This window comes from Neolamprologus multifasciatus, chromosome 6 (assembly GCF_963576455.1).
Source record: "Neolamprologus multifasciatus chromosome 6, fNeoMul1.2, whole genome shotgun sequence".
Lineage (NCBI taxonomy): Eukaryota > Metazoa > Chordata > Actinopteri > Cichliformes > Cichlidae > Neolamprologus > Neolamprologus multifasciatus.
In genome coordinates, this window is record NC_140444.1 from 11,017,841 (window position 1) to 11,043,741 (window position 25,901).

The 25,901-nt window shown below is 39.7% G+C and overlaps 1 protein-coding gene across 2 annotated transcripts; it reads left to right on the forward strand.

Annotated features, from left to right (window-relative positions):
- On the forward strand, positions 1-25,873 carry LOC146516487 (complement C3-like). 2 transcript variants are annotated; one of them, XM_085163685.1, is made up of 43 exons: positions 1-136; positions 746-941; positions 1,061-1,223; positions 1,834-1,928; positions 2,145-2,233; positions 8,766-8,848; positions 8,960-9,047; positions 9,160-9,265; positions 9,418-9,538; positions 9,694-9,809; positions 10,933-11,079; positions 11,464-11,563; positions 11,703-11,797; positions 11,921-12,112; positions 12,233-12,388; positions 14,662-14,791; positions 15,013-15,081; positions 15,246-15,443; positions 15,537-15,654; positions 15,765-15,853; positions 15,947-16,086; positions 16,684-16,896; positions 18,078-18,141; positions 18,229-18,318; positions 18,465-18,671; positions 18,821-18,896; positions 19,037-19,196; positions 19,362-19,457; positions 19,904-20,054; positions 20,424-20,509; positions 21,072-21,149; positions 21,259-21,414; positions 21,701-21,763; positions 21,887-21,968; positions 22,087-22,135; positions 22,249-22,339; positions 22,437-22,526; positions 22,631-22,733; positions 23,611-23,700; positions 24,581-24,673; positions 24,763-24,850; positions 25,269-25,409; positions 25,605-25,873. In XM_085163685.1, the coding sequence occupies exons 1-43, from the start codon at positions 63-65 to the stop codon at positions 25,744-25,746; spliced, it is 4,974 nt and encodes a 1,657-aa protein (XP_085019811.1). In that variant the 5' UTR covers positions 1-62; the 3' UTR covers positions 25,747-25,873. The 2 variants fall into 2 exon arrangements, with proteins under 2 accessions (XP_085019811.1, XP_085019812.1); XM_085163686.1 differs by lacking the exon at positions 10,933-11,079.
- Positions 25,874-25,901: the final 28 nt, after the last annotated feature.

Here is a 25,901-nt window from a genome sequence, read left to right on the forward strand (position 1 = left end):
TGAATAAAAGAAGGATGCCGCACAGCCACGGTTTACTTTAGCAGCAGAAAAGGATCAGGATAATGAGGAGAACTCTACTGCTGCTGGCCTCTCTGGCCTTTGTTTCTCTCACTTCTGTGGCTGATGGAGCTCCATTGTAAGTAGACCTGATGTACTTTTACACATTCCCAGCAAGGTTGAATTAAGGGGCAACCGTGGCTCAGGGGATTGGGAAGCTCATCTGTAACCGGAAGGTTGCCGGTTCGATCCCCCTGTTTTCTCTGTCCTGGTCGTTGTGTTCCTGTTGGCCAGAGGGGCCGATGGAGCAATATGGCAGTCTCGACTTTGTCAGTCTGCCCCAGGGAAGCTGTGGCTACAACTGTAGCTTGCTTCCACCAGTGTGTGAATAAATAGTGGAATTGTAAAGCATTTTGGGTGCAATCCAATATTATGATTAATCATTTCATGCATGAAAAAGCATTTAAAAATATGAGCTATAGGAAAACAGCTGGTAAATACTTTTTTGTTATAGTCTTCAGTCATAAAACCTTTATATAATAAATACGTGAATAAAAATGGAAAACTTATTGGTTTTAAATAATTAAAAATAATTATTTCAGCAATTATTAACATGTTTTTCATGGTGTCTAAAATGAACATATAACATAATAAATAAATAATTTATTCTTTAGTCAGTAACAGCATGTGTTTATCTATACAGATACTAGTATCATTAACATATTTCTATGTTACCACCACTCTGCAGGCAAGTGATGTCTGCCCCAAACTTGTTGCGGGTGGGAACTGCAGAAAACATCTTTGTGGAGTGTCAAGACTGCACTGGAGGAGACGTTAGGGTTGAAATCAATGTGATGAACCATCCAACCAAAACTAAAAGACTGGCAACAACATCTGTGACCCTCAACGATGCAAATAACTTTCAGCAGCTTGGGAAAGTAACGGTAAGTTGAATTATTTGTTTACTGTATGATAATAGTATTGTTATTTCTATTTCATTAAATATTCAATTATCATTGAATATGCCATCCAAGTCTTTATAGACTTTTCCTACTGGTTTCAGATCCCTGCAGGAGACTTCAGTAAAGATCCCAACGCAAAGCAGTATGTGTACCTACAGGCTCAGTTCCCCGACCGCCTCCTGGAGAAAGTCGTCATGGTTTCCTTCCAGTCTGGTTACATCTTCATTCAGACAGACAAGACCCTTTATACACCAAACAGCAAAGGTGAGTCTACCGCTACCTCATGACTGAGAAACAGCACACACAAGGGTAGTTCTGTGGTGACCCACTAGAGGGCTCCACTCACACCCAAGCTTAGAGGAGGGGTTTTTGTTGTGTTTGGGTGCGATGTGCTCAGTTGATGTATGGAGGTGAAAAAAGCTGGAATGGAAAACTAGAGCTCCCATGTTATGTGTTCCATGCTTCCATAGTTCTATCTTTATTTTATTTAATACAGATTCAATATTTTATTTCAGGGCCATTCAATAACGTTAATGAAACATGGTGCTGCTACAATAATTTAGTTTTGAGTTTGAGACAAAAAACAGTTTGTTACAGTAATTATGTGACTATGGCATCACCTTACACAAATTAGAAAGCTGTTTTGTGTAGTCCATGCAGTCCCTTTGAAAAAAGTTAGAACATTTGATAATTATTTTCAGTGAAGATTTGAAAGGAAAAAAGAATCACATATTACCCTCAGTTTGACTAAGACATATTTTAAATGAATGACCTTAAATGAAATTACTAAACTGAATTTCTTGATTAACTATTCCTCCCAACATGTATACATCACTGCCCGAGCAGCAAAAATAACATCTTCTCTTCCCTTCAGTTCATTTCAGGATGTTTGCACTGACACCCCAGATGGAGCCTGTAGAGAGGGATGAAGCAGCCCAAACTGATGCTTCCATTGCCATTGAGTTTGTGGTATTGTGTTTTATTCTTCATGGGCTCAGAAGTGAAATTGACATTATGCAAGGGAAACAAATATTTTATTTGCAAAGAAACAAAACAACCAAAATACATCAACTTTGTCTTGAATTTTTTTATATTGTCATTTACATATTAGTTTGGAAACTAATACACTGTCCAAAATTACCACTAGCAAGGTGCACTGTTAATAGTGGTTGATTTTTTTTCCAGACACCTGAAGGCATTGTTTTACCACTTGATATCGTCGCTCTAAAATCAGGCATTCATTCTGGAGATTTCCAGCTTGGTGAAATTGTTAGGTGAGTATTATTATTATTACTGTGACTATTATTATCATTATTGTGGCATGTGGGGAGTGGCTAGTTATCTCCCATCATGCCTTTGGAATGTGAGTTGCTGTTTAAGATGCTTATTGTTTTTTGTTTAAGTTTATGTGACTCTTATCTGTTCGCTTAACTGTTCTTGTTGATGCTGCAGTATAAATTCACTGACAGTTATTGTTGATGGAAAGAATTTAGTACCACGACTGAGTTCAGGCATGCAGTTATTGACCCTCTGAAGCACAGTGTAGTATAGCTGAAGTGTCCAATAAAGATCTCCTCCTATCTAATTTTTGTAGGACAGCAAGTTTAACTTTTGCATGAGTGCTTTGCTGTTAAGAATACTCAGCTGGCCACATTATTATTATTTGTGTATATTATGAAGGGTAGTATGTGCTAGTGATGGGATTTCCGGCTCTTTTTAGAGATCCGGCTCTTTCGGCTCGGCTCACTAAAAAGAGCCGGCTCTTCAGGTTGTTTTGTTGCTTTAATTATTTAATCATTAACAATAATATAGAATTATGCAGAAAAGGAATTACTAATGTAAAAAAAGTGGTTTTATTTATATATGTTTATATATGGCCCCTAGAGACAAAGCACGTACAAACTCTAAAGCATATACAAACTCCAAAAAGCACGTACAAACTCCAAAACACATTTCTAGCATGAACTGAACTTCCAAAACAGAGCTACCCAGATCACTTAAATTACACAATTGAAAGCATGTGTGTATTGTTTGTGTATTTATAGACAAGCACTCATATTTATTCAAATAATTAAAAAAAAATATCATTTACCTGTGTTGTGGAAGTTTTCCACTTAAATAAAGCCTGCAGACGAGCGTTGAGCGGTAGCTAACATTCTTTTAATCCATGCACACACAAAGAACAGACAACCAAGCTTGTGGAGCCCTCCATGGCCGCGGGACAGACGGTCAGCAGAGTTCTCCCTGAGCCTAGCATAGCTCTCAGCTAAATACCTTCTCCAGGAACAAAGGCAGTACACAGCTGTTTCACACCTTAAGGTTCACACTCCCTTGCTACTTCCCAGAGTCCTCAAGAGACAAAAGACTGGTCCTCTGGAGTTCCTGTTTTCCCCCAACATCCTTGCTACACCCCCTACCATTTGTCTTAAGTATGAGTGTCAGACATGTTAATACAATAACATAATGTGATTAATACCTAAGTGAAAGAAATTCCTATACAATCCCACCCTTTGATTCTAAAATCAAGAATCACATTAAAACCAGAATTTCGTTCCTGACATTCTGTATATCACATCAACATTATTGTACACTTAAAGGAGTTTCACACTGTGTATCCTCACTTCACTGTTTTCCCACCACCCTTTGTTCATCTTTGATCTTCCCCACAATCTAAGCTCCCACATGCAAATGAAAACAACAATGACACAGAGGAAAGATCTTCTCCAGAGTGTCAAAGTACTTTGCATGGCAAAGTGAAACAGCATTAGGTGGTCATTCTCTGTCACAGTCATGGCTCCTGGTGTCTGTGCCATTTACAGAGTCATAATTCCCACGCTGATCTTCCTTGCGCTGTCACTTTTGGAGCTTAGCACGCTCTCTCCATCCCTCGATTTCTGTTCCAACGCAGCTGTAGATTTAAGGCAGAGCATGTCGTACACCTTAGTTGTCTTCCTCAGCGTCAACGGCGAAACTCTTTCATTTTATTTTTAAGATTTTGCTGTTCAAAATCTCCTCATGACAATCCTTTGGAAGCCCAGTGGTGCAGCCCACTGTCGTTTGTCAGTTGTCCTGCAGATGGTCCCTGCTTCTCACTGGTCCACTTGAAGCGTTCTCTCCTAGTCATAGTTTGCATCTGCGCCTCAGTCAATCCTTCCATATCCCTCATGTCACGGTTCCTGCAATTTAAAAATGAAAACTTCCCCGGAAAAAAACCCTCTTTTGTCCTATGTTAGCTTATCACTATTAGACATACACAATAAAGTTGTGCACTGTCTCTTAAAAATTCTCAGGGCTTCTCCCCTGAAGTAGCTTTACTCCAGGCCCTGTCGTAAGAAAAAAAAAACATTAGCCAGTGGTGTGTCCTGCTGTAAATCATGTGATTAGATCATATGATTATGCTCTCTGCTGTGGAAAAAGTGATATAGATGTTAGCGCAGCGCGTCTGTATGCACACTTTCTCACAGTGACCTCTGCATTGTAAACAATACAAGGTCATGAATAACACACCCCTGGTAAATTCACAAAGACACAGAAAGTGGCATTTAAAAGGTTAAGTCAGCACGGCTCAAAAGCCCATGCAACCCAGGATGTTGCTGTCACCTTTCTGCTCCTGTAAAAAGAAACATACATATATACATCCACCCTTTTGTCTCTCTGGGTGGAGGTGCAATCTTGCATATTGGTGTCAAGTCAGTCAGGTTTTGGTCAGTCCAGTCAATCCCCGTGTTTATTGCTGATAGCAGAACCTCTTGTGTCGCAATAAGTTTCTACTGCCAGCAATGACGTCATTTCAAAAAGAACAAAAAAAAGAATTTTAGAATGGATTACCTCGCTGAATCCTTTTTGCCAGGGACTTGTTTTCTGATTGTCCCAAATAAGTGGCTTTCTCCCGAGCCCATTTTAATTTTGGAGAAGCTCACTTGCGATTGATCAACATGTTGTATAGCGCTTTTGATTCCGATCTTGCAGGCCTGCTTGAAAAAGAGAAAATTGCCAAACAAAAATCTCAGTGCACTGTTAAAAATCAAAAAAATATGAAGGCCTAGTTTTAGGACTTGTCTAAACATACTCTGTTAGAATGATGAAAAAACAAAACTAATTGGCAGGTTCAAAGTGGTACCAAAAGAAAATGCATCAGCCACGTAAATCTCCAAAACTTTCATCCACCAGTCACACACCTCACACAACAGCAACAGCTATTAGAAAATGAGTTTTTGTTTTCCCCATGTACCCAGATGTGTGTCATGATAAGACCTCCCCCACACATCAGAAACCAGAAACTCAATAATCTATTAGTCCCCACTCATCTGACCCTCCCGCAGCATTCTGTTCACCGCTGATTCAATCATCCTTCCCCAAAAATAATACTAGTTCACTAGTCTATGTATCACTTCTTAACCTACTAAGCTAACTGGACAAGATGATGGTAACAGAAATGTTTAAAATGCTATTTGGTCTTCATGAGCTTCATTGCATGTGTGTTTGTGTTAGTAGGATTAATGCATTTTTCTGTTTGTGTTATTTTTTGTGTACCTCTCCTCTTTGCGGTGCTCCAGACACCTTTCAATTCTCCACGCAAGGCAGTCGTTTTTCTTCCCAGTTTCCTAAACCCAAATTTTATTCCCACACTACAACAGCCTTCCTCCATGTTGTCCCCTTCTCCTTTGACTGTGGTCTCATCTCATCTCTCCCCCTTGCAGCAGTCCAGTGAGAGTCAGTTGTCTTTCAGCTTTGTCCTGTGTTTTCCACGGTCTCATTTTGCCATTTTTTTGCCGAAAGTGGCAAATGTCCAACTCAGGCAGTCTTTTCAAAAGTCCATTCACACACAGTGAAGGTGCAGCTCGTTGGAAATGCACATCCATCCATCCAGTCATGATGATGCCATTTTTCTCCTTGCTGTCGCTGTCTTGCACAGCTGTTGCTGCTGGACCCTTTCTTCACTGCTCAGGATGCTGCTGTGAGCTCTTGAGATCCATCTCGTTGTTCTGGAACTGCATTTCTTGTCTTCAGGGAGAGATTTTGTAGCTTGTGTTCTCAGGGTGACAAACACGTGGAAGTTAAGCTGTAAAACAATTTAGCCAAAACTTGGCTTGAGTGTTTCTAATGGTGTTAACCTATAATTTTCTTCCGACTGCTGCACGTGGAAAATTGATCCAGGTCTGTTCTTCACCTGCAAGTGACACACTGAGACATTTTGATCATTCTTCTCATTGCTTAAAACAACACCTCTCCCCTCTCTGGTTCTGAATTCCCCTTTCTTAAAAACCCAGAGAGATTGTAGTTGTTCTACGTTGAAAAACACCAAACCCTCTTCCTATTTTGCTTATTTTATCAACAATTCTGCTAAAAAAATTTTTTCGTGTGTGTCCACCCTAGGGGAGCTGGTGGCCTGCAGTACCACCTTCTCCCTCTAGTTGGAAACAACTTTTACACACATTTCTACACTCCTCTCTCTTTTTTTTTTTTTTTCTTTTGTTCCCCATTTCAACATTTTGTAACCCCGTTTCTCACTGTTTTTACACACACATCAACGTTTCCCACACAACCATTCTCTGCAATCTTACACACTACACATTTACTCAATTCTTACCATACAGTCACGTATTGAGTTTTGTCTCTGGCCGCTTGGTGGAAGGCCTACCGCTTTACTGGATCCAGCTTCCCTTTACATTCAGAGCGTCCCCTGCAATGGCCTTCTTCCCTTACCGGCAGAAAAGTGCTAAAATACCGTCACTCCACACACTGTATTGTGCAGACGTGATTATCAACGGTGGACTCGAACCACCGTTCCCTGTGATGGCCCGGTGTTTTTGCAATTACTCTGGCAGAAGACTGCTTTTCTTTTGCACAACACCGGAACCGAACACAAGCCTGGGGACTCTAACCCCAGGATTTTCCCCGACAGTGTACCCGAACCGCCGTTCCTGTGGCGTACTTGGACCGAACACAGGTCTGGGCCGGCTTCTCCCCAACAACGTGCGCGAGCCACTGTCCTTGTGATGAGCCGTACCCAACACAAGCCTGGGGCCTCAAACCGCCAGGATTTTCCCCCCGGAGACTCGAACTCCGGGGTCGGCCAGCGTTCCCCCCCTCGGCCAGACAAAAAACTCTCCATGACTGTATACAAGTTAGCTACAACTCACCCATCTGCAGCAGTCCCCTCAAAATCGATGATCTCGGTGGTGACTGAAACACACGGCTCCGTGACTCCTCCATTTCCTTTGCTTCAACAGCTGGTAGGACAAAGGTACCTTTTCCCTCAGGGGTGATCAGCCCGTCCACGGAACCGTTGTTCAGCGACCACACGGACCACCCTGCTCGCAGCGCCATTTTGTTGTGGAAGTTTTCCACTTAAATAAAGCCTGCAGACGAGCGTTGAGCGGTAGCTAACATTCTTTTAATCCATGCACACACAAAGAACAGACAACCAAGCTTGTGGAGCCCTCCATGGCCGCGGGACAGACGGTCAGCAGAGTTCTCCCTGAGCCTAGCATAGCTCTCAGCTAAATACCTTCTCCAGGAACAAAGGCAGTACACAGCTGTTTCACACCTTAAGGTTCACACTCCCTTGCTACTTCCCAGAGTCCTCAAGAGACAAAAGACTGGTCCTCTGGAGTTCCTGTTTTCCCCCAACATCCTTGCTACACCCCCTACCATTTGTCTTAAGTATGAGTGTCAGACATGTTAATACAATAACATAATGTGATTAATACCTAAGTGAAAGAAATTCCTATACACCTGTTACTACCACACACCAAATCCGGTTGTTGATACTTCCTGGCTTGTGTAGCCACTAGGAAACAAAAGCTCAACACTGCGCCCTAGCATCCTGGAGCACTTCTGTTGGCTTTTGTACGTGATTCTGAGTTTGTACATGCTTCTTAGTTTTTACGTGTTTTGGAGTTTGTACGTGCTTCTGAGTTTTTACGTGTTTTGGAGTTTGTACATGCTTCGGGGTTTGTAAGTGCGTATGAGTTTTTACGCGTTTTGGAGTTTTTACGTGTTTTGGAGTTTGTACGTGCTTTGTCTCTAAGGGCCACCATAAATATACTTTATTTATTCACTCCACATAAAATGTAATAAATAAATCATATAATACAAAGAACAACTATTTACATTTTAAACTTTTAACTATTTAAATTTTCAGCTTTTTCCTTTTAAACAAATTTAACGTGAAACAACACAAAACACTGCAAACCACAACACAATTAAATATAAATTAAAATATTAAAACAAAAAGAAGATGCACATTCTCTGTCATATGGGCCTGCATGATTTCTGAATCCTTTATCATCTGCAACTGAAAATAGTGGATGATTACTATACCTTTCTAATGTGACGTTGTTGTCCCTGGCTCTCTTTCTCTCTGGCTCTGATCCTGTGCTACTGCCAGTGTAACTAACGCCCCTCCCCCCTCTGCCCAGCGCAAAGTACAGGCCGCGTGTGCGAGTTTAGCAGAAAAAAGGGCGAGAGAGAGGGTGAGAGAAAGAAAAAAAAACCCTCATGGCTCCCAATAAGGAGCCGGCTCGCGTCGTTCACTTCAAAGAGCCGGCTGTAAGAGCCATTTCGTTCGCGAACGACCCATCACTAGTATGTGCTACATTGATTATTTTTTACTATATAATCAATCTTGCATAACTTATACACTTCCATAATTTGGCAATTGTAGTCTAATTAGATCCTGTGTGTAGAATATAGTCTGCAGTCTGCTTAATGTGCTGCCTTCAGTTTTACAAATGCTTGGACTATTTGATTGATTAATATATATCTCTCTCGCAATCTATGTGTGCGTGCATGTGTGTGTAGTACTGGACTGTGGAAAGTGGTGGCAAAATTCCAGAGCAACCCACAGCAAATCTATTCTGCAGAATTTGAGGTCAAAGAGTATGGTGAGCATCCCATTATCAGTACAGTACCTGCACAACATTTCTTTACTGTTTTTAAATGTGCAATACAAAAAGAAATTTGAACTTGACAAAGAAAATATTTTAATCTTGCAGTTCTTCCCAGTTTTGAGGTGAAACTGACACCATTAACACAGTTCTTCCACGTGAACAGCAGAGATTTCACCGTCAGAATCAAAGCTACGTATGTAATTGTTTTGTGGATTTAAGTAGTATATATGTGATTGTTTGTTGTTACATTTTGATCTGGGTTTGAACTGGTTGTTCACAAGCACATCTTTATTTCATGGTTTAAGGTATCTGTTTGGTCAGGAGGTGGATGGAACAGCCTATGTGGTATTTGGGGTCATCAAAAAGGACCAAAGTAAGCAGAGTTTTCCAGACTCTCTTCAAAGAGTGCTGGTGAGCCCATATTTATACTTAAGATTTAGCATGTCCATATAAAGCAAAGCTGACATAAGAGTTTAAATACCTCCTACTATTCAGAAACTGTATTGTTGTGCTATAAGTGTAGAACATATCTTTACATGAACATCTTTATGTTGCTGAATTAGATTGAAAATGGTGAAGGAGAGGTGACACTGAGGAGGGAAGACATAACAAAAGTTGAGAGGGACATCAACAGCCTTGTAGGGGGCGCCATATTTGTATCTGTCAGTGTGCTGACAGAAAGTGGTAAGAACCCCCCCCCCACACACACACACACACACACATTTAAAATAAGAACATCTGTGTCAGAAATGAGAAATTACTGTTTTTTGTTTTATTTTTTACGAATCCTGGCAATTTTTGGTGAGTATGTATAATTATTTTCTTGTACCCTGTCACAGGTAGTGAAATGGTGGAGGCCGAGCTTAGAGGTATCCAGATTGTTACATCACCCTATACGATCCACTTTAAAAGAACTCCAAAATATTTCAAGCCAGGAATGTCCTTCGATGTTGTGGTAAAGCACTAATTTACATTTACATAGTCTGACATAATGTTACACGGTAAAGTCATAAATTTGATATGTCAGTTGTGGCATTTGAAGAAATTATAATTGCTTTAGAAAGTGTCATGATCAGTGTTGGTTAAGTTACTTGAAAAAAGTAATCAGTAACTAATTACTGATTACTTATTCTTAAAAGTAATTAATTACTTAGTTACTTTTTAAAAGCACGATTTACAACCTGAACAGGTGATAAAGCAATAGATCTTTCAACCCAATTCTACTTTTTCTGCATAATCCATCATACAAAATGTTTTTAAAACTTGTTTTATTAGTTTTAATCTTTTAACTTTATGCATCAAGCAAAAATTTAAGTATATGTAACATTCTCTGACTGGAAGAAATTTGTTTAACATTTAAACCTATTTTCTGCACATTCCAGCACATAAAATAAAATATTTTTTTCACTCAAATAAGTGCAAGTAAAACACAGCAGAAAATAAATAAAGTCAAAGACTAGCGGTCCTGTTGCTCTATTTTCACCTGTAAAGCAGGAGTTGGGTAGGCGGAGGTTTGCCCTGGTGCAGGTGTGCCGCAGCGGTCAGTTGAAGAATCCGTTTCTCTGTGAATTTCCCATTACATCGTAGCGCACTCGGTGCTTGCTTGGAAGTTTAGGGGTTTTCTTCGCTGTAAAAAGAAGTTTTCTTCCCACGCACAACGGACACTAATGTTTTTGTCACTTTTTATGGAATCAAACTCAAAATAAGGTCAGTACTTCCATGCTTTAAACGCTGCATGCTCATACTCTCTCCCGCACTCGTTATATTATCCATTGTTGATCTGCACACAGCTGTTTTCACGAACGTCGCACTCGCTTACGTCACTGTCATGAGACATTCTAGCAAAAAAAATCCCGGTTTTAGTAACGCAGTAACGCAGCGTTCCTACGGGAAAGTAACGGTAATCTAATTACCGTTTTTGCAATAGTAATCCCTTACTTTATTTGTTACTTGAAAAAAGTAATCGGATTACAGTAATGCGTTACAAGTAACGCGTTGCTGTAACAACGCTGTTTGTTACAAGTAGCGCGTTACTGCCCATCACTGGTCATGATTCAGTTTCTCTTGTCTGATGTTAGGTTGAAGTTTTAAATCCTGATGAAACACCAGCAGAAAACGTTCCAGTAGTGATTAATCCTGGGGCAGTCAGGGGATTCACTGCAGCTAACGGCATGGCTCGGCTCACCATCAATACAGAAGGAAATGCAGCTGAGCTGAGAATAACTGTAAGTTCTGAAAAAGCTTTAAAAAGAACCCCCAGCAACAAAAACAACACTATTTCCACTACTATTGCAACTACTTAGAATAAAAACAAGAATGACAGTATTAAAAATAACTTTTAATAATAATAATAATAGGGCAGCACAGTGGCTGCCAGAATGCTATTTTGGATTGTTCTGGCCCACTTTAACGCTTGCTCACACAAATGCTGCCCTCAAGCAATAAAAATTATCACTTACTTATCACTTAATTTAACTTGTTGCTCATTGGTTATGTATGCTTGCCTTTAATTACAGGTCCTGACTGATCCTTGTATACTTGCAAATGAAAGCAGATGAATGTTTGTCTTATGCTTAGTATGGCTTATGTGTGTGTGTCTTTAATTACAGGCAATGACCGATGACAACATTCTCACACCTGATAAACAAGCAAGAGCAGAGATGACAGCAAGACCGTACCAGAGCAAGACCAGAACTTTTATCCACATAGGTGAGAAAAATCTTGAAGAAGCATTGCATCAAGTAAAAGTATAAAGATTGTTACTGTAGGTAAAAGTGGAAGTATACTGTGTGAAACAGGCACTAAAAGATGTGTTCAAACTAAAGCATTTATTGAAACATATTTGCAGGTGTGGATGCAGCTGAGCTCAAAATATCAGACAATCTAAAAATCAACCTCAATCTCAACCAGCAGCCAAATCAAAATCATGACATCACATATCTGGTGAGAGACGTATTTATTTGTTTTTGTATATATAGCTATTTTTTCTGTGATGCAACAACTGGTCATAGTACATACATGTGCGCTTAAGGTGTTAGGTATTAATGTGTAAATGTGTTTCCCCAGATCCAGAGCAGAGGTCAGCTAGTGAAATATGGCCGTTATAAGACAAGAGGCCAAGTACTGATTTCCCTGATACAACCAATCACCAAAGAAATGCTGCCATCGTTCCGCATCATAGCCTACTATCATACAAGTTCAAATGAAGTGGTATCAGACTCTGTTTGGGTGGATGTAAAAGACACCTGCATGGGCACTGTAAGAGACTCAAGAGCTGTGAAAGAGTGAATCTTTACAGCCAAAATGCACAAATGTTACTAATTTCTACAGTAGTACTCATTTTTAACATATACAAATTTGCATGTCACCCTTACTTAGCTGAAACTGGAATCCTCACGACCTGCTCCAGCCTATGAGCCTCGCAAGATGTTTAGTCTGAAAGTCACAGGAAATCCAGAGGCCACAGTGGGACTGGTTGCAGTTGACAAAGGTGTCTACGTCCTAAACAACAAGCACCGCCTGACACAGAAAAAGGTGATTTATCAATTATTTTTTCCTTTTTATATTTTGTAAATTGTTTAGCTACAGTAAACAAATTGCACATATTGGATTTCATATTAATTTACGTATTGCATACATACCAAAAATGTCACCTCTCTGGTGGGGAAGGAGGCTGCGTTAGTGCGTGAGGTTGAGAAGTGCTAGATATAGTCGGGGTCAGCGCAACACATGTCCTGGGCTCTGGAACCATTCTCCTGGAGAGGGGCTGGACTCTGTCTCAGTCTAGAGTTGCCCTGGGTGAGAGGCGTCCGGCTGGGGTGGGTATCTTGGTATCCCCTCGGCTTGCTGCTGGTATGTTGGGGTTTCTCCCAGTGGACGAGAGGGTTTGTTCCCTTTGGGTCAGGGAACAAGTCCTGACGGTCGTCCGTGCTTGTGCACCGAGCGGCAGTTCAGAGTACCCAACTTTCTTGGAGTCCCTGAGTAGGGCACTGGAGGATGCTCCACCTGGAGACTCTGTTGTCCTACTGGGACGTTATGGCCAAACTTGGCAATAACGAACACCATGTTCGAACATAAGAGTGTCCATAAGTGCACGTAGCACCAGGACACTCTAGGTCACAGGTCGATGATCGATTTTGTAATCGTATCACCAGACCTGCGACCATATGTTCTGGACACTCGGGTAAAGAGGCAAAGGGGCTGAGCTGTCAACTGATTACCACCTGCTGGTGAGTTGGATCAGGTGGCGAGAGAGGACGCTGGACAGACCCAGCGCACCCAAACGTACAGTGAGGGTGTCCTGGGAACGTCTAGCAGAGGCCCCGGTCCACGAGATCTTCAACACACACCTCTGGCAGAGCTTCAACAGCATTCCGAGGGAGACTGGGGACATTGAGTCCGTGCTGGAACGGACAGTCCATCTGTTAGTCGAACCTCAGATACAGGAGGAACAATGCGGTTTTCGTCCTGGTCATGGAACACTGGATCAGCTCTTTATCCTCTCGAGGATACTCGAGGGCGTATGGGAGTTTGCCCAACCACTCTACATGTGTTTTGTGGACTTGGAGAAGGCATTCGACCATGTCCCTCGAGGGGTCCTGTGGGAGTTGCTCCGGGAGTATGGGGTGTCTGGCCCATTGCTATGGGCCATTCAGTCCTTATACGACCATTGCAAGAGCTTGGTCCGCATAGCCGGCAATAAGTTGGATTTGTTCCTGGTGGGTGATGGACTCCGCCAGGGCTGCCCTTTGTCACTGATTCTGTTCATAATTTTTATGGACAGGATTTCTAGGTGTAGCCAAGTGGCGGAAGGCTTTCACTTTGGTGGTCTCAGGATCTGCTTTTCTCAGATAATGTTGTCCGGTGGGCTTCATCAGGTGATGGCCTCCAGCTTGCCTTGGAACGGCTCGCAGCCGAGTGTAAAGCGGTGGGAATGAGAATCAGCACCTTCTAATCTGAGGCCATGGTCCTCGGCCGGAAAACAGTGGAGTGCCCACTCTGGGTCAGGGACAAGACCCTGCCCCAAGTGGAGGAGTTTAAGTATCTTGGGGTCTTGTTCACGATTGATGGGAGAAGGGAGCTGGAGATCGACAGATGGATTGGTGCTGCCATCGCAGTGATGCGGCCGCTTACCGGTCTGTTGTGGTGAACAAACCACTTACCCATTTACCAGTTGATCTACGCCCCTACCCTCACCTATGGTCACGAGCTGAGAACGAGATTGTGAATACAAGCGGTGGAAATGGGTTTCCTCTGAAGGGTGGCTGGCCTCTCCCTTAGCGATAGGGTGGGAGTTCAGCCATCCGGGAGGGGCTCAGAGCAGAGCCGCTGCTCCTTCACATCGAAAGGAGCCAGTTGAGGTGGAGCGATGATATCTCTCGTCTGGTCTGCCGAACACCTTGGTGTTCCCCCGGATAAGCTGGAGGAGGTGGCTGGGGAGAGGGAGGTCTGGGCTTCTCTGCTTGGGCTTGGGCGGAAGAAAATGGATGGATGGATGGATACATACAAAAAACCTGAAACTTACCATGCCTAGCTGGGACATACGCCAGACAGCCCGTAGGTCCCCAGTTTTATTTGTTGCTCTGAGGGTGTGTAGAGAGGAGGACAGATTATTGTAACTCTAAAATAAAAATAAAAAAAACTAAAAATATGACAGTGAATTTAACGTAATAATATACAATGTCAACAAGACATTTTTTATTTTTTAGCCCTTTTTTTTTTAGATTTGTGAGCCATATTCGAGTCATCTTATTGTAAGTTTACAGTTCAATTTACATTCTTGTATGTTTTTGTACTTTAACCTGTAGGTGTGGGACATAGTAGAGAAGTATGACACAGGCTGCACATCTGGTGGAGGAAAGGACAGTATGGGTGTCTTCTTTGATGCTGGGCTATTGTTTGAGTCCAACACTGATGCAAAGACCCATTATAGACAAGGTGACAAAGCAACAGAGCATCCCACTCTTTTACCGTTGTCTAATACTTTTCTCTCGGCTTCACTGCTAAACCCTTGAAGAATGATGATTATTTCTATCATGTTTTTGAACAGTCCAACAAAAAAGGTTGTGTTATATTCTTCCTATTTTAGTAACACAAAAACCAAATTCAGTTTCAGGCTTGTTTCATATGGTATATTTCGTCTGTGTTGCATTTTACAGAAATTAAATGCCAGCCTGCGAACAGAAAGAAACGCAACGCTGCTGTAATGGATGTCAGAAGCAGCTTATGTAAGTATATACATATAAATATATATTTTACATAAATAACCACATATTAATTCATAATTTCACACATATCCCAGTTTTTACTTTACAAAAAGACATATTTAAAAATATATGTTTGTAACTTTACAGTAAATCACAGTTCTTATACTTTCTTCTTTACTTTTCAGTAAAAAATTATACAGACCCAGTAGAATCTGAGTGTTGTCTGGATGGCATGAAGGAAACCCCCCTTTCATACACCTGTGAGGTCCGCAGCGAGTACATTGTTGATGGTCAAGGCTGCCGTGATGCTTTCCTGCGCTGTTGCAAGGCAGTGGAAACTCTTCGAGCAGAGAAGAGGGAGGAAGACCTCAAACTGGCTCGCAGTAAGAGATGGAAACAAAATGGGAAGGGGTTATCCCATTCATACTATGTGTCATAAAATTCACAAAATTATATCATTTTTAATCAAAATCCAGGTGAAGGAGAAGACAACAGTTTCATAGACAGCAATGAAATTGTTACTCGCACCAATTTCCCAGAAAGTTGGCTCTGGTCTGATATCAAATTGCCTCCTTGCCCTAGAAACACACCTTGGTGAGTCACTGTAAATCACAAACAAATACAAATGAAGTGATAGGAGAATTAATTATCACAGTTACATCTTAAGCTATCTCTCAGACTGTAAACATTTTTCTCTGTTTCAGTGACACCACATCATTTGTGAGAAGTGTTCCTTTGCAAGATTCAATCACAACCTGGCAGTTCACCGGCATCAGTCTGTCAAGAACTCACGGTGAAGACTTGGTGACTAAAATATGGCTTTTTTTGGCCTTCCCTTTACTTTTTTTTTTTTAAATGTCATTATTTTCTATATATTTTCTTTAAGGAATCTGTGTGGGTGATCCATTTGAGGTCATTGTCAAGAAAGATTTCTTCATTGATCTCAGGCTGCCTTATTCTGCTGTCCGTGGAGAGCAGATAGAAATTAAAGCAATCCTCCACAACTACAGCCCTGATCGTATCACTGTAAGTACAGAACTACAGTAATTACTGGACTGAAACACTGTGATGTTCAAAGGTGTCATCTTGTGAGTTTATCATGTGCATTTTCGTGTTGTGTTCTTAAAATCATTTTCATTTTCATTAGCCAGGATGATTACATTTCCTTAGTTAAGGTTGGCTTATCATATTTGGTTTATCATCAACTAAAATTGAAGAGTACCAGCCCTTTTTCCTGTTGAGTTTATTAACTTAGTTTTATATAAATAAGGAGAAATGAAATTGCAGAAAGTCAAAGGAGCTTGCAAAGAAAGGCGTCTGGACTTCTTTAAGTTACTTGAAGACGTTTCACCTCTCATCCGAGAAGCTTCTTCAGTTCTAAGGTCAAATGGTGGGGAGTCCCAGATATAAACCTAGTGGGAGTGTCCAGACGCTTTTCTTTGCAAGCTCCTTTGACTACGATGACCTGGATGACTGAGAACCTTCACAGACAGAAATTGCAGAAAGTTAAAGGAATGCTTAAAAATCTCTGTATTTATTCATGAGCTTTGTATTCTTCCAGTTCGAAATACCACGTTTCAATCTCTTCTCCAACTTTGTCATTGCTTTTTTTATTTTATAAAGGTACGCATTGAATTAACTGAGGAGGAGCATGTGTGCAGTTCAGCTTCCAAACGTGGTAGGTATCGCCAGGAGGTCACTGTTGGGCCAGAGACCACACGATCTGTACCTTTTGTCATTATTCCCATGAAGGAGGGAGAACGGCACATTGAGGTTAAAGCAGCTGTTAAGGACTCATATCTCAATGATGGAGTCATGAAGATGTTGCGGGTGGTGGTAAGAAAACCAATGTTTGCTATTTGGATGCCCAAAAATATGTTCGTTATCAATTCTCTATTAAATAAAACAAAAATGTTTTTTCTTATCTGAATGTGAAAAGGCCATTTAAAATGGGTAGTAATAAAATAATTTGAAAGTTATTGTTTGTTGAGGTTTAGGCACAAAAAGGAACAGACAGAAACAATAACTGGAGTCTGGCTCAATCCCAGACCAAACATCAGACTGATAATTTTGTAGACTAACAATATGTGCTGAACTTTTGTTATAATACTACATGATTATCACTGCCAAAAGAATGTCCCTTAATAATCTTAGAAATGATCAAAATATTAACAATAATCATACTCGTCAAATGCATTTTTAGTTCATTGCTTGTTTTTGTGTCTATTTTGTAAAAAAGGATTTTGGTTAAAGTGTGACTATAGGAAGATGAAGAACCAGTACAGTACTCTAATCAGTAGTGAACAGCAAACTGACAAAAGCTAGCCAAAAGAAAAACTACACAGTTATTTATGATAATGTAGGTCAGTTTTATCCACATTTTACTTCTAAAAATCATGGTTATCATCAACATTGACATATATTATTGAAATGCGTTCACCGTATTCATTTGGGAGAAATGTTACATTTACAGTCACATGTAAATGTTGTTTAGTAATTATGCACAATTAAAAATGGATAACAGTTTAGTTGAAATTTAAATAGAGCTGACAGTTCAAGCTAAGTCAGTATTTGTGGTTTATATATTGTGATTTTGTAAAGGGTTTTGGCTTCATATTAATATTGATAATGTTATATTTTATGAATTTAAAGGAAAAATACTCTGTTCATATGATAACATTGTAAACCACCACAGTCACTTAATTGTTCTAAGCAGCACACTTTCAGTATCTATTGCAACTACAAAGTACGCATTTTATAGCTGCAATAGTAAGTTGACTACTAACATCATTCGCATTTTTGCTGCTGTGGCTACTTCTCTCACACACCGAGAGAGGTTCACTTCACACATCAAGCCTGCAAAGTTAAACTGAGTTAAGTCATAAAGGCTGCAGTTAGGCTTAGAAGGATAAACTGTGGAGGACTTAATTTAATTATGGACTTATTTCCTCTTTTGTGCCCAGTGCACTTTTCTTTGCTAAAATAATAATGACTTCCAATGTTTGTCTGTTTTCCAGCCTGAGGGCGTACTGGTTAAACATCCAAAGATCGTGACTTTAGATCCTGTTAAGAAAGGAGAAAGTGAGTTTATCTATTAAAAAGATAGATTCTAATTATTAAGTCACAAACTGATTTTCACCTTAATAAAACATTTTTTTCTCTGTTTAGATGGTGTACAGAACGAACTTCTTAACAGTGGAATTCAAATGAAAGATTTGGTTCCAAACACACCTACTAGCACACAGATCTCTGTGACAGGTGAGAAATATTTGATATTTGGACAGTTTATGTGATTCAGTGGCTATATCACCCTGAAGCTTCTATTATATATTGTTATTGTTGACATTCGGGACTGACTACCTTAATGGGTGTTGTGAACCTTTTTTGTATGTGTATGCATGCAGGGAGAGAACAAGTATCTCAGCTGGTGGAGAATGCCATTAGCGGTAACTCAATGGGTACTCTAATCAGACAACCCTCGGGCTGTGGAGAGCAGAACATGATCTCAATGACCCTGCCTCTTATTGCAACCTTGTATTTGGACAAAACCAACCAGTGGGAAACTGTGGGCTTTGGGAAACGTAATGAAGCTCTCCAACATATAAAAACTGGTAGGCTCTCACAGATGTACATAAATTCTTTGGTGACAAAATAAACACACAGAGCGCCTCAAAATTGTTTCCAATAGATAAAAGTCAGATGCAAGTTGAATAGCAGTGAAGTAAAAAGATTGTTTTATTTTTTTAATTGTTTCATCAAGGTTACACAAATGAGTTGGCCTTCCGTAAAAATGATGGATCTTTTTCTGCATTTCCTTCTCGCCCAGCTAGCACCTGGTGAGGCACCCACAAACATCCATGAATTCTTACATAATATTTTGCATATGCTGCTTTAATTTCTGATTTTGCAAAGCCAATTTATAGTAAGGGCAAATAAATTATATTAAGCTATTGTATCCCCTCTTCCTGTCTATAAGGCTGACTGCCTATGTTGCCAAGGTGTTTGCAATGGCCCATCATCTGGTTGCAATACAAGATAATGTGATCTGTGATGCTGTCAAGTACCTTATTCTCACAGGACAACAACCTGATGGTGTTTTCAAAGAATTTGCACCTGTATTGCAGTCAACAATGAATGTGAGTGCACTGATTTTATTAACACCAGTTCTTCATCTATACTTAAAATACAAAATAACTTATAACTAAATGAGAAACCAGTTATACAACTGCCAATCAGCTTTTATAAATATTAAAAACTGTTCTGTTAGAAATAATAATAATATGTTTGTGCTTCATCTGTAGGGTGATGTGGCCGGCTTAGATTCAGACGCCTCCATGACAGCTTTCTGCCTCATTGCAATGCAAGAGTCACGTTCAATATGTTCCGACACTGTCAATGTGAGTATTTCACCTGCAAACATTGTTGTTACAAAGTATCTAAAATGATCAAACGGTGATACTTTCTATTGCACTTGCATTGAAGAATTAAACCACAGACCAGCAAAAACAGACAGAATTTAATTAATTTCACCAACATGTTCTCTGGTCATGTCTGTATGAAGATCTTGTAAATTATAGATTGATAAAAACATAAAATATTCAGACTACACCTCCTCATGACTTGGATATACAAAAGCCTTAATTCTGGTGCATTGCTCATGTTATACTGAGTGGTCCAATTTCTAATTTTAACTTTCTCAATTAATGAGACTTGTGAGGATCACAAAAGGACGAAGAACAAATGCTCCACATTCCAAGATAGTATAGTAATGTTATATTTCTTTATGTTTTGTTTTCCTGTCACTCATTATCTGCCTTTCTTTTTCCTTTTTTCATCTGCCCAGAGTCTCCCAGGCAGTATAGACAAAGCAGTGGCCTACCTGGAGAGGCGCCTGCCCAGTGTCACCAACCCTTATGCTGTGGCCATGACATCATATGCACTGGCTAATGAAAACAAATTCAACAAAGAGACCCTATACAAGTTTGTTTCGCCAGGTTTGTACAGACAAACAGACAGACACACACACACACACAATGGTGCAAAAGGACTCAAGATGTGAGTTCATCTTGGGTCACATCAGAACAGGTCCAGTGATAGCGACAGTGAGCTTATTTACAGTAAAGTTACAAACAAAGATGACAACAAAAGGAATTGTCAGTTAGTGGGTTGCAATATTTACAGATCCACAGGAACTCTCTTTACAGGGGAAACTCTCTCTCTTAAAAACTCACTTAGGCGCAACCAGGCGCAGAGATGATATGTATATTCACATTTTTACTATATTCGCAAATTTACTACTGAGGTAGATGTGTTCAAGATATATTATAGTAATAAAAATGCACTTGTGTGATTGTGTCTGTCAGAGCTATCTCACTGGCCTGTACCTAGAGGGGGCATTTACACTTTGGAAACCACAGCTTATGCTCTTCTTGCTCTTGTCAAAACTCAGGTGAGCATGTCCAAATTATATCATCCATCCATTTGCTTCCGCTTATCCTTTTCAGGGTCGCTGGAGCCTATCCCAGCTTAGGGCAAAAGGCAGGGTACACCCTGGGCAGGTCTGTTGCAGGGCTAACACATAGACATGGGACAACCAGTCACACTCACATTCAATCCTAGATTCACACCTATGTTCAATTTAGTATTTCCAATTAACCTAACCCCACTAACGACATGTCGTCATTGAAAATTTATTTTACAGTATTAAAATACCATCGGACCATTCCAGAGTACTCGAATTACCATTTATTTAATGTAAATTTCTCCGTTTAGTTTTATGTTGTGTTATTATTGTGTGCAAACACAAATGAAAACAAATAAGACAGCTTCATTATGTACTATGAAAAACATTGCTGTTTTCTTCCATTAGGCAAGTTTCTGGACTGGATTTTAATTATACCCAAATAAAAAGCAAAAAGCAGATTAGAAAGCCTAAAACTCTGAAGTACCTTTGAAAAATGTTTTCCATATTTTTTTTAAACTCTACTCTTGTCTTGTGCTGTTTAATAAAGAACTTTGAAGATGCCAGACATGTTGTGAGATGGTTCAACACACAACAGAAGGTGGGCGGAGGCTATGGATCAACTCAGGTAACACAAAACTTCCTGTCAATCAATATCTTATACAGATATTTTATACATATTATCCCACCTTATAACCTTTGCCTTTCTTTATCTCCCCCACTTTTCTTCTCTCCAGGCTACTATAATGGTCTATCAAGCTGTAGCAGAGTACTGGATCAACGCTAACGAACCACAGTATGATCTGAATGTGGACATCAAGTTGCCAGGAAGGTCGGCACCTGAAAAGTACAATTTCAATCAGAACAACCACTATGCCACAAGAACGTCTAAGGTGAGAAGAAGCAACACAAACACAGTCACCATGTAGCACAATTTGTCAGTCTGAAAACATGTCCTCTAGCAGTAAATAAATCTCAGTACTGCTAGTGTTTCTGTCTTTTTGGCAATCCATCTCACCAGTCTGCAAGCTTTTTGGTCTATTTCCTTTTTTCCTGTCTAACAGACATTCAATGCAATTTTAATTCAGTCGGTGGGAGCGAAGTGAGCTTATCTCTGTTTTTTTTCTCATAATATGTACAAACACATCTTTGTGTGTTTGTACATATTAATCCCAACAGATTAACAATATAAACCAGGACATCACAGTGACTGCTAGGGGAACAGGAGAAGCAACAGTGACAGTAAGTTATCTGTTAGTTGATCATTTCAGAATCCTAGACAAGGGTTTTTAAATCTTAAAAGAACAGTATAACAAAGACTTATTTATCACACAATATAAAAACACACTTCTTCTGATGCAACAGTTGGTATCACTGTATTACGCTAAGCCCAAAGAACGGGAGAGTGACTGTCAGAATTTTACCCTCTCAGTGGATCTCGTAGAAGGTACTTTGATGTCCTTTATCTCCTCTTTTTATTTTACTTATCTCATTAAATCTGTTTGTTTCAGTATATGGCATTTTATTTATTTGTGCTCATTTTTTCTTTTTCCTTATTCTTTCAGAAAAATCAAATGCAAATGAAAAGATATACAAACTTAGGATAGAGGTCATGTAAGTACAATATAAACGACACTTTAGAAATAGTATTGGCTTAACAGGATTTTTTTGTTCCCGTCCATTTAACTCTGCTGTCATTTGAATCATTCTTATCATTCTCTCTACAGGTATAAGAACAGGGATCGTGATGCAGGCATGTCAATCTTGGATATTGGCTTACTAACTGGTTTTGCTGTTGAAACAAAAGACCTGGATTTGGTAAGAAGAGACACCCACATTAAGTTATGTGGTTACAGTTAAAGAAAAAAATAAGACCTCTTATTGTTTAAAAATGGGCCTTTTTGTGTTTCTCTAGTTGTCTAAAGGACGTGGCCGCACCATATCAAAATATGAGATGAACAAAGCCCTGTCAGAAAGAGGCTCACTCATCATTTACTTGGACAAGGTTGGAAATCACACCAATCTTTCTCCTTATCCCCCCTTTTCCCCTTTACCCTGGTGTTTATTTATGTTTTTCACTTTTGTGTGTGTCTGTATTTCAATTCCCAGGTTTCTCACACACGACCAGAGGAAATTGCTTTTAGGATCAAACAGGAAATGCCAGTGGGCGTCTTACAACCCGCAGCTGTATCTGTCTATGAATACTATGAACGTGAGTTTTATAAACATCTTACCTTTGTTACCTTCAGGTGTTCCAATAAGCACCTAGAGATGCTGTCTCTTGGTGCTGTCTGTCTGCCGAGCAGCTGTACTTTTCTGACTCCATTGTGCCAAGTCTAAAGTTTGATTGTTTGTCAGGAGTTCCAGTTAAAAAAAGACAATTTTGCACTCCTAACTTTGTGGCAACAGTTTGAGGATGAGAATGTTTCAACACACCGGTTTTGCACTATAGTGCACAATGCAAGGTCCATCAAGACATGGTGTAACAGCAGTCTGGCGAGGAAGGAGCAGCTAGCAGGTCCAGCGGGCATACTGTGTGGAGTTTAGCCGGATAACTCAAAGCCAGTCAGTTAAATCAAACAACAGACCTTTATTTGACGTTAGCAACATAAGACCACACAAGCCAGGTCTCCACTGCTTTACTCTGTCCGTACATACATGTGCGGGGATGGGTAGACACCAATGCCAGCCCGTTACAATGGTGAGGTCTTTCTTGGAACAGACACACGGGCAGCATGTACTGGTCTGCACAGTCTTGACCTCAACTTGATAGAACAGGTTTGGGATGAATTAAAATGGAGATTGTAAACTAGGCCTTTTCATCTAACATTGTATGACCTCACAAATACACTTTGGGAAGAATGATCAAAAAATCCTATAAACACACTCCTGAACCTTGTGGAAAGCTTCCCAGAAGAGTTGAAGCTGTTACAGCTGCAAAGGTTGGGTTGACATCATATTAAACCGTATGGATTAAGATGGGATGTTCAAAGTTCATTTGTGTGCGTGATTTGTCATTGCCATATACATTGTTATATCTACCATAGCGGTCACAAAATAATAGAGAAATACCTTCTTTTTTATTGCAGAAACACGCTGTGTGAAATTCTACCATCCACAGAGGGAAGCTGGAAAACTACTGCAGCTCTGTAGAGATAACATATGCACATGTGCTGAAGGTAAACACAATCATATACATGTGATTAGAAAAGCTTATTTTACAACAGTAATTAAAATGTTTTCATGCATTTTTCTATTAACTTTAAATGGTACAGAATACAGCATTAGAAGTGTGATTAAAGTAAAGGTTTCATTTTAATAGTCAAAATTTGAGCAAACGTGGTTTTTATGTAGTTTTGTTTGGGTGCAAGTTCTTCCTGACAATGAACTGGTTAAACCTGAGGGTGGGTGGAAGGCACCTGAAGCTGTGGATATGCTGATCCTGTGTCACAGTGCCTTTTTGGCATACAGTTATGAAAAATCAATCATGGACTCCTGTGTATCCTGAAGTATTCCTGAGTCGCATAGGAGGCTGTCTGACCAACAGCTAAATCATGGTGAAAACTGGTTCTTAACAAAAACACAAGCACACAGCAAATCTATAACAGGATAGCTGGGACCGATGTCCAGACCCCAACCCCTTTGAAATGGTGTGGCAGGAATATGATAGACTTATACAGGGGCAAATCCCCACAAACCTAAAACTCCTCAAATGATGCGAGACACTGATTTCAGAGAAAGATTTACTTATTATATATAAAACTTATTATAAAGAATTACTTATTACTGCTAAAGGTGATTCTGCGAGCTTTTGAATCATTGGGTATACTTTCACACTGCACTATTCTGGCCTGTGAAAGTACATTTGTTCTTCATAACTAGCTAGGGTGCTGTTAGTAACTTTAGATCTATGCACTAATCTACAATTATAAAAGACGCCTATTTTAGCAAATGAGATTTAAATAGTATATTCGACCTTCATATACCTGCAGTCACCTATCCACACACATGTATACATCAGCTTTGCATTTTTACCCTGTCCCTATTCTGTACTTACAGAGAACTGCAGTATGCAGAAGAAGGAAAAAATCCCCAATGATGACCGCCAAGATAAGATTTGTGAAAGTACAGAGACCAGCAAAATAGACTTTGGTAAACAAACATAAATGGGTTACATTTAGATTTATTTAATAGAATATAGTAAAGCAAAAAGCTAAAAACTATACTTTGGCTGCCCACAGCTTACAAAGTACTGGTTGAAGAGGTTGTAGAAGAGTTATCCACAGACAGTCACAAAGTCAAAGTGCTGGACCCCATCAAAGAAGGCAAGTACTTACGTCCTTTAAACGTCTATTTTAAAAGAAATTATTAGTTTGTTTTTGTGGCATTAAGATAGCAGTGACAGTTAGTTTCTATTATAGCCACAAAAAAATAGGCAATTTGAAGGACAAATCGAGCATTTTATAAAACTGCTGCATGCTTTTGTACTGAGAGGTACATTTAGTGGTTGACACCATTTGCTATCAGTGTGGCTTGTCTTACTGATATCCATTTTCTCATTTAACATTTAATACTCAGCATAGGCATATTGACAAAATACTAGTATTATCTATATAATACTGTATTATGATGATACAACTAGGAATGTATATGAACACAGCAGCACTGTGTTTAACTATAACTTGAGCAACACATTCAGTCATTCATAAATCACTGCTCTCAACTGTCATATCTTAATTACAGGGAGTCTTGATGTTGGTCCACTGAATAAACAGCGCATATTTCTCAGTTATCAACACTGCAGAGAAGCTTTAAGTCTGGAACAAGGAAAAACCTACCTTATCATGGGCTCAGATAAAGATATTCACCGAGATGACAAAAAGAATACGTAAGTATATTGTTTGTCTGGCTGTGCTTGTGTGTGGTGTATATTTAAACTAATCTCAGAGTTCTATTCATTAATCATACCTTCAGTGAATAAATGTAATTATCTTGAACTGTGTATATTTATCACAGTTGTTTTATTCTGTATTTTGCTGATTGGTCACACAAACACTATTTTTCTTTCAATTGTTCTTTTCAGATTCGAGTACGTAATTGGTGAGAGAACCTGGGTTGAGTATTGGCCTACAGCAGAAGAGTGTCAGACTGACAAATACCGGGATACCTGCTTGGGCTTGGAGGAGATGGTCAATCAGTACTCACTCTTTAGATGCATCGGCTAGTAAAACAAAAAACATTTCAAATCTTGTTATTCTGCCGTTTTTACAATTTTCTGTAAAAAAGAAAGAAACTGTTATAACATAAGGGTTTCACCATTTCACTGCAGTGATTAAAATGTATTAAAATTTAGTACTGGCTCTGTGTTTATTCAAGTTTA

What these genes read in the sequence shown, in the direction of transcription:
- LOC146516487 (XM_085163685.1), top strand. Translation starts at nt 63, where the DNA reads ATGAGGAGAACTCTACTGCTGCTGGCCTCTCTGGCCTTTGTTTCTCTC. An exon ending in GTGGCTGATGGAGCTCCATT is followed by an intron (nt 137 to 745) that starts GTAAGTAGACCT and finishes ACCACTCTGCAG; the next exon opens with GCAAGTGATGTCTGCCCCAA. An exon ending in TCATCATTTACTTGGACAAG is followed by an intron (nt 22,527 to 22,630) that starts GTTGGAAATCAC and finishes TTCAATTCCCAG; the next exon opens with GTTTCTCACACACGACCAGA.